This window comes from Asparagus officinalis, chromosome 7 (assembly GCF_001876935.1).
Source record: "Asparagus officinalis chromosome 7, Aspof.V1, whole genome shotgun sequence".
NCBI classification, from domain to species: Eukaryota; Viridiplantae; Streptophyta; class Magnoliopsida; order Asparagales; family Asparagaceae; genus Asparagus; species Asparagus officinalis.
In genome coordinates this window covers 83,869,101-83,878,374 of record NC_033800.1, presented here as the reverse complement: position 1 = coordinate 83,878,374, position 9,274 = coordinate 83,869,101, and the positions used below count along the sequence as shown (strand labels likewise).

General features: G+C 39.2%; 1 protein-coding gene across 1 annotated transcript in view; it reads right to left on the bottom strand.

Moving 5' to 3' along the window:
* LOC109850360 (nudix hydrolase 23, chloroplastic) overlaps positions 4,229-9,274 on the bottom strand; it is a 28,152-nt gene continuing 23,106 nt past the window's right edge. The window contains exon 7 of the mRNA XM_020420375.1: positions 4,229-4,655. Coding sequence (XP_020275964.1) covers positions 4,595-4,655 — 61 coding nt within the window. The 3' untranslated portion in view covers positions 4,229-4,594. The remainder of the gene's footprint in view (positions 4,656-9,274) is intronic.

The window sequence follows — 9,274 nt, the reverse complement described above, 5'->3', positions numbered from 1 at the left end:
ATACCATTCACGAGTTAGGGCAGCCATTGTTCCCCAATCCTGCAAGAAAATGGAGTAAAACAAGGGAATTCGTACTATAATTGAATCAAAGTAGGCATTTTTATAAAAAAAAAAAAATTAAAACCCCTGAAAAATTAGGGAAACGGGGGAAAGATATAGGGGAGAGGGTTGGGGTTCTTACTGCGCCGGCAACGCTGCGTTTGGATTTGATTTTGGGCAAGAACTTGTTGAGCGAGAGAGAAGGGAGCAGGGGTTTTGGTTTTAGATAGGGTTGCGGGTTTTAGAGTACTAAAAATGTTGGACTTTTTATATTAATAAAATTGCAGATAACCCCTCCTCTATACCTTCAATATAAAAAAAATCCCCGCAAAACTTATTTATTAGCACTTAGCGGCCTCAATCCGAGAGAGAGATGGGTGTTAGCTGCAATTTATATCTGCAAAGATGGCAATCTCGATGTGCTAAATGCTATTACGTGAGTTGAGAGGTTTATCTTCAAATGAAAGTGTACATTTACACGCAGGGTTATCAGCAATTTACCCTATCAAATTTTTGATTAGGGTGAACCTAAACCCGTTAGCGTGACCGTTTGGATACCATGGTGTTTTACTTCTTTCCATGGTGTTTTTGTTAAAAATAAAACACCATGCGTTTGGAAACCATTATGTTTTTTGAGCTAAATCATTCTCAAACCAAAAACACAATACTTATTTCAAAACACCTTTTAGGTGTTTATATAATAAAAAATAATAACAAACTTATTGATAATAAATAATAATATAATAATGATATAATAATATACTATGCAATAGTATGATTGCTATAATATTATTAACTTTTTAATAAATAAATTTTAATAAAGTAATAATTATTAAATATTATATAATAGTAACATATTTAATAATAACATAACAATATTATAATAATATTATAATAACATGTTGTATAGTAAATGTAATATAATATATAAAATATTAATATATTATGTAATAAATAATATAATTTATTATAAATTAAAATAATTTTTAATAATAAAATAATTTATTGCTAACAAATGTTAATGTAAAAAATTATATATTCATAATATAATAATATTTATTTATATCAAAAATACTAATATATTATTAAAGTACTATTAATAAACTCTAACATATTAAAAACTATAATATATTATATAATATTGAAATATTTATAATATATTAATTTAATAATAACATACTAGTAATAACATAATATTAACATTATTAATAATATTATATTATATGAATAATAGTATAATATTATATTATATTAATAATAGTATAATGTTATATTAATAATAAAATAACATTATTATGAAAATATTAATATAATATACAACAATAACAAACTGATATAACAAAATAATTTAATATATAATTATTTGAAAATAATATGTAATCATTATAATATAATATAACTCATTAAAGTACAATATTATATTATAATAAATTATACAATATTATATTGCATTACATTTAATACTTATAATACTATAATAATGTAAACTAAATATTATAACATTTTATTTACAATATGTTTTATTATAATTAATATATAATATATTAATAATATGTTTAATACTAATGTTATAATGGATCAAATAGTGTTGACCAAAAATACTTAACATGGTGTTTTGAAAACATTTGAAGGAAAAAACACAACACCATGATGTTTTTTAACAAAAACACATCAAGGAAAACACCATGATATCCAAACGAAGCCTTATTTCAGAAGTGTTTTTTTACGTAAACCACCTATTTTATAGGGTGATTATACAAATTCCATCTCCATCTCTAAAGTCCAATTTATATAAAAACCACCATTAAAGTGGGTCCCGGTTATAATAAATCAAATTGACCTATTTTCTGATTAAACGAGGGTCGTGTTTTGACTGGGAAACGCGAAGTTGAAGTTCGCGTTCAACGTAAGCTTGAGGTCCACGTTTTGGCTGTAAGACACGCCATTGAGGGCCACATTCAGTCTGGTTCTCGCGAAGTTCATGTTTGGGCTCATAAACACGAGGCTTGTGTTCTAAAGTGGAAACACGAAGCTCAGGGCCGCGTTTAGGCTCACGAACGCGAAGCTCGCGTTGGTTGGAGGATCGACTTTCAGAGAGGGGACTGTATGAACAGTGCAACCCCCAGGGGAGACAGCCCTTTGATGAGTCGGTCACAATTGGAGCTTTAGTCTCCTTAGAAATTTTGTGGATCTTACGCATAGCCTTGGGGCTAAGGGATCCGGAGGAGATAGCCTCCTCAAACTTGGTTTGATCAAACTCTACCACGAGAGTTTCGACGGTTGTTCCAGTGAGATGAACATCGGATTACGCCACCACTTCTTCATCAGAGAAGCTCGTCCCCAGCGGAGTCGCCATCTTTTGTTTGTGGAAAAATTTGCAGTAAAAAGACAGTGAAAGAAAATTGACTTGTATTCTCCCAAAATCGATTACAATTTGGATTCCGATTACAAAAGAGGGGAAAATGAATTTGATTCTCCCCTTTGTTTAATTCTGGGTTCTTCACGGTAGCGATGGAGTGCCTCCCTCGAATGCTTGCGTCGAGTTTGCTCTCCGTTGACGATCCGCACGTCTTGATTCACTGGAACGATATCTTCTCCTCACGATTTGACGTTGTGGAGAACTTGCGTGGCAAGTTTGAAACTCTTGATGAGTTGATAACTCTGAACGAGTTTTAACCCTTGAAAAAGAGTTGATTTGAACCGAAAGTTCGGTTGATAAGCCAAGGATGAAGAAGCTCTTGTTGCAGATCTCCCAAGCTCCAGAAAATGCTCCAAGGATCTCTTCTGCTGCTGTCAAACCGAGATCCAAGTCCCCTCTGCTCCAACCTCGCTGCCAAGTCTCAGATCCCAAAAGCCAGTCTGAACTCAATCGAGTTTACCCATATTTATAGAAAATTAATGGGTGTAACCGCCCCCCTTAATCCGCTCCTAAGTGGGGCGAAAATCCCTCAAATCGTGGAGGAAAAACGGTTCATGCAACCGTTCAGCTCGTGTTTGAACGAGTCAAACGCCCACGTCGGCGTTCAGGACCCTAACTCCGCGTTTTAGAATGGAGACGCGGAGTTGGGTACTCGCTGGGCATTGAAAAACGCGGGTCCGACCCCAGGGTTTTAATGTTGTAACGCGGGTCCGACTCTAGCGTTTTGATGTTGTAACACGGGTCCGACTCCAGCGTTTTGATGTTGTAACGCGGGTCTGACTCCAGCGTTTTGATGTTGTAACGCGGGTCCGACTCTAGCGTTTTGATGTTGTAACGTAGGTTCGACCCTCGCGTTTTGATGTTGTGACGTGGGTCCGACTCCAGCGTTTTACTGTTGACACATGGGGAGGACCTCCGTGTTTTGGTGTTGATACACGGGGAGGACCTCCGCGTTTTGGTCTTAGAGCGCGGTGATGAGTTCCGCGTCTTGCTTTGGAGAGATTATCAACAAGTAATCTCTTTTGTCATAGCGTTGCAAAGATCATTGTCTTGTAATCTTCGTCTTGGCTCCTTAAGAATATGAGAGTCGTCAGATTGTAACTCCCGATATTGATTATGAATGCTATTAAACTAGAGCTCTCATCGGTTGTCGTGAAGGTCATCAGATTGTAACCTTCAGCGATCTACGTGAAAGTCTTCAAATTGTAGCCTTCTGGAAGTCGTCAGATTGTAACTTTCATCATCGGTGTTTGATGGGGGATAAACTATCTATTGTGATTTTTAGACAGTCTACACTCTTGAATTATTGGATTTTAGGATTTGTGCACGAATACGGTTGAAATTCATTTGATGCACATTTGCACTCTTATCTATAGAACCCAGTGCAAAACTATAGCTAGATCGTAGAATTCTCTTTAAAGTGAAAAGTTTATAGCCCATGTGAAAAAGTGGCTGGAGACAGGCTAGCTTGCACTTTTGAGAGATAAAGGTTCTCAAGTCTCATTTCATATTTACATCTCCTTATAGCTCCTACGGATTTCAATCGAAAGTGGGAAAGCGCAATATGAGGATCACAAATATTGAAATCCATGATAAATACACCCCAAGGAGAATATAGAAAATTTGGAATTACTTTACAAAAGAAATATTTCAATTACAGTAGAATAAGCTGAAAAAATCATTCGGCCAACAAGTATTCAACTAGATTAAAAAAAAATTAACTTGTAGAAAGAAGTAAAAGAATCATAAGCAGTGAACCATCAAGTACTATATAATAAAAGTAGATATTACAACATGAAAAAAAAAACCCATTTATGTCTATATCTGTTAGATACAACAGAAAGAATGAGATTCATCATTTTTACAAAGGAAAATAGGGAGGAAAAATAGAAAAAGATTATACAATTTGCTCACAGGAAAGAATTTTTGCAAGACTTTGGATGGCTTACATTTATAAGCGCTACACTTGATCTTGGCAAAAAGCTAGAGAGCCACAGATGACAGAAGCTTTATGCATTGATCCAAATCTTGATGATGAAGTCACTCAGATACAGAGAAAACCCTTTGCTAAGCAATGTATCAACAAAGATCTGCATCCCTTAACTTGCATGGTGATGCACATGCAGCTGAACGACTTCATGAAGGTGAAAGGTAATCAACGTCGAAGCCATTGGGATCCGTCATACTTGCACCTCGCCTGTCAACACAACTCATGGACATAAGAAACCTAATCCCTAGGTAAGTTTCACAGAACTGAAGAAGGTAGGCCAAGTTTGAGATAACCCCTAAAAAGTTTGGAAATGTCAACCCCCAATAACTTATGCATTTTTCTGAATATATTTTTAGAAACCCCTCAACTTTTTGCAGGGTTGTCTGAAAAAGTTTTGGGAGTTCAGTTAACATTTCCAAACTTTTGGGAGTTATATCAAGATGTAGCAAACTTTTGTGAAGTTTACCCAAGAAAATCCAATAGAGAGCCTCACATATGTAGGAAGGAGAGGGTGATATCCGACGTATCATGAATCTTGATGCACCATATGACTAATGTCTATCAATGACTGTCGTCTACCAGTACAATCACCATTGCACTGATATGCCAAATATCACCCTCTCCTTCATCCCTACACAAAATTCTATAGAGGGCCCTCTATAGGATGTTTTCCCTAGATTGCACTGGAAACGATATGGGTACGACATATTTCGAGTATTAAAAATGCAGATAAGCTGTGGATATGACCAATGTAAATTTGTATGCATGTGAGTTCAAATTATCATAAATTTACAGAGCTGGTATAGTTCAAGAAACACAATAACGCAAGTGTTTGTGGAAAATTTTGTAATAAGAAAATAAAGGAAAGAATTGTATTTGATTTTATTCTCTAACTGCTTAGAACAAGAATGCTTACAACTCTCTCAACTCTCAATTACAATTGGATTTCCTGATTACAAAAGAGAAGAGAATGATCTGGATTCTCCCCTTTGTTTAATTCTGGGTTCTTCCTGGTAGCGATGAGATGCCTCCCTCGAATGCTTGCGTCGAGTTTGCTTCTCGTTGACGATCCGAATATCTATACTCACTGGAACAACGGTCTGGTCTGGTTGATAACTCTTGACGAGTTTTCTATTTCAGAACAAACAACAAACTCTAATAATGATAGAGTTGTTTGAACCGAAAATAATTCGGTTAATGGGCCAAGTAACGACGGTTTGGAGCTCCTCCGTTTGTTGATTCCCCAGACTGTGTAAGGAGTCAATCCTCTTTCTCCGATTCTGGAAAATCTGATCAGAAGATCCTCTCCAAGTGATCAAAATCCGATCCCAACAATCCAAAAGATCTCCCTGAACTCTGTTGAGTTTGTTGATATTTATAGGGAGATTAGGGGTGTAACTGACCCCTTAATCCGCTCCTAAATGATAGGTTTTGTTACCTCATTAATCGGTTGTAACAACCCATTAAAACCACTCCCCAGATCATGGGTGATGAGCGGTTTTTTAAACTGCTTGGATCGCGTTTGAACAGGTCAGAACTTTGACATGCGTTCTGGCATAGATTCTATGTTTGAACGCAGCATCTGGAGGTGCGTTCTGCAGCGATATTGAGCTGCGTTCTTCTATGTTTGAAGGTGCGTTTGGCAGCAGTATAGAACTGCGTTCGAAGTCAGCTGGAGCTGCGTCTGGTAGCGGTTGAAGCTGCGTTCAGCTGCTGATCTGAGCTGCGTTCAGAGGCTGATCTGAGTTCGTTCAGAGGTGTACTTGGCAGCGATTGGAGCTGCGTTTGTGCTGTGCTTGGCAGCGATTGGAGCTGCGTTTGAGCTTCTCTGTCTTTATATATGGATGAAACCAATGGCCATTCGAGAAGGTCCTATTCGGGCCATTTGTGACAATTGAGGCATCTCAATAACGCTCTATCAACTGCAGGTCACGATCTCCACTAAGATTTCTTTGCATGGTTTAACCATGTGTTCCTCAGTGTGTCGAATATCATTACACTGCTTATCAACATCTCTAATAGTTGCTAATATAATATTAGTCATGTTGTTGTCGCAGCCACCAAGATCAATCATCTCACATAAGAAGTTGCATTCGTGTTTGCAGCAGTTGAAGCTGCGTAGGTGATTGAATTGGTGTTGTGTCTGGACGATGGTACACAGGGAGGACTTCCACGTTTTGGTTTGAAGAGATCGTTGATTTGTAATCTCTTTCTGTCAGAGCGTTGCTGAAGATCGTCGTTTTGTAATCTTTGCTTTAGCTCTTTGATATGTGAAAGTCTTCAAATTGTAGCGAACCCCCTCCAAAGTTTTCGAAAGTTCGCGGTTGACTGGGACGAATTTTCGAAACACTTTGGAACCCAAAAATTTTGTTGATCAAATGTATCTTATCGCAGATGGAGTAGAGCATCTTTGTTGACTTGGGTTTTAACTTGTTTGACTAAGTTCATCGTCTTCAGGGAAGCTGGGCATTTCTGAGTTTAAGACAGATCTGACGTCATAGATGGAGAGAACCACAAGCCTGTATAAGAAGGACTTTATCCCTAGCTTAGTCAGGAAGACGGTCCTCAGAGGGATTTATCTTCTCTCCTGATCATATCACCGTTACTTGGAATATTAACCCCCTTGAAAGGGTTATTTGTGTGATTGGCTGAGGTTGATCACCAGAACGCATGTCCAAATCATGCGTTCGACTGCTGAAACGTGAATGTGCGTTCGGAAGTTGAAACCCCCTTTTTTGAAAACGCAAGAATCACGTTTCGGGTGAGATTTTGCCTAAAATCCCGCTTCGATTTGACAGCTACAGCTGTGTATAAATGGGTTACTGAGGTCAAATCAAAAGGTCATTCGACTTTTCCCCTTTTTACTCGATTTCTAAACAGGGCTCCTGTTCATCTTCTCCAGCGCTTCAACGGAGGAAAAGATCCGTTCCTAACCCAAGAAGAAAATGGCCTCCAAATCGAAGACCGCCCAAGCTCCGGATGTTCCTTTGGCTAGAGCCTCCGGGGATGATCAAGTTCTCACGCCTTCGTCGCTAGTTCCTTCAACCAATGGTAAGATTGACCCATTGGAAGTCGATTTGACAGATCTCTCATTTTCGACCCTTGATTGGCGATCCGTATTCCATCTTTAAACTCAAAAGATAATTCTCAGTGTTTACCAATTAAACGTATGGCTAGCTCCATCGTTCCTGAAATTTCAACGTAGGTTCAGACCCTGCGTTTAAAAAATTTTGGACGCAGGTCTGAACCTTGTGTTTAGAATTTTGGATGCAGGTTGAGACCCTGCGTTCAAGACCCCGAACGCAGGTCTGAACCTTGCGTTTAGAATTTCGGATGCAGGTTGAGACCCTGCGTTCAAGACCCCGAACGCAGGTTTGAACCTTGTATTCTTGAGTTAGACTTCTTATGACTAATTTTTCTATTTGCAGTATGCTACTCCAAAGAGCCTCTTTCTTTCAACCACTACTTCGGTCATGCGGGAGGTGCGGAGAAGAATACAATCTTCAGCTTCGCCTTTGAATATCCAGTGTTTCAGAACACCCACAAAGAACGGTCGAAGCTCATCACTCAAGCCTTTCCTGAGACTCTCAGGTCTTTGGTTACAAATGCCAAATTCGAAACCGCAGAGCGTGAGATTTTAAAGAAGCCGTCCTTCCTATTCGGGGATTCTGTAAAAATGGACCCCAAGCGGATGTCCGAGGGGAATTACAAATGGCTGAAGGTAGTCAACAACCGTCGTCTTTTCCTTCCCAATTTGGAGCGGATGTGGCGATCTCTTATTATCAGTGCGCTTCTATCCCGCGGTCTATGAATTGGGAACTTGTTCAAGACCAAGGCGGTGTTGCTACGGGGCACATCACTCATCGGGGTACTCATCCCGCTGGTTTCAATAATTTCATGGCTTTGAAGCCAGGTTTATTCCAAAAAGAGCACCCTGTCGGAGAGTCTGCTAAGTTAGCGGAGGTGTTTATCAGAACATTTATTTCTGTCAAAGGAGAGTTCCCTGCTCGGGATTTCAGGGCCCCTACTTGGGTTCACTCCAGTGATGCGGACTGGTGGGCCCGGATGATAAATTTCGTCTTGGAGGAACTAGAAGAACCTTTGAGAATTTCGGATTTGAGAGTTCCAATAATGGCCACTCGATATGGCATTTCTCCGAATTACAGTGGACTCTTCGCTATGCTAGAATTCTACAACCCTCACACCGACACCTTTTTCACCCCAGTTGGTGAACTGGGCTTCGCTCTCCACGAAATGTTTGAAATTTCTGGATTGTCCTTTGGAGAATTGTCTTATGAGGAGTTTGTTCCCGGAAGCAGGGAATTAGAGATCCTGAAAAATGGTGCTCCCGAAGTTTACGACACTTACTGGGAATTAATGTGCCATTTCCAGATATGTGCACAAATTACCGGGAAAAGAGCAAGTGGTGTAAAACAAGGACAGTGGTCGGAGTATCTTTTTCGCAATCTATGGGACAAAGAAGCCGATGTGACTCGCTTAGCCGCCAGTACTCTTGAGGAGATCACGGAACGCATCAATGACGCAACCTCTCAATATACTTGTGAGGCCGAGGAGGATGTCTTCCCAGCGTTTACTACGTTCGAAAGCTTCCACTATCAGGCAGAAGTTCCTATCTCTGACATGGCTTTGTTCGCTGGTTTTCTGACTCTCTGGTTGAAGCGTTGTGTGGTACCCACAAGACCGGTGGATGCTATTACCGTAGAGGTCTTATACCCTGCTGTTCTATTGGCTTATGGACGACCCTTGAATCTTCTTTCAGCCATGGTGTGCTGCTTACAAAGTGGCTTGCGGGAACTATCTTCCGA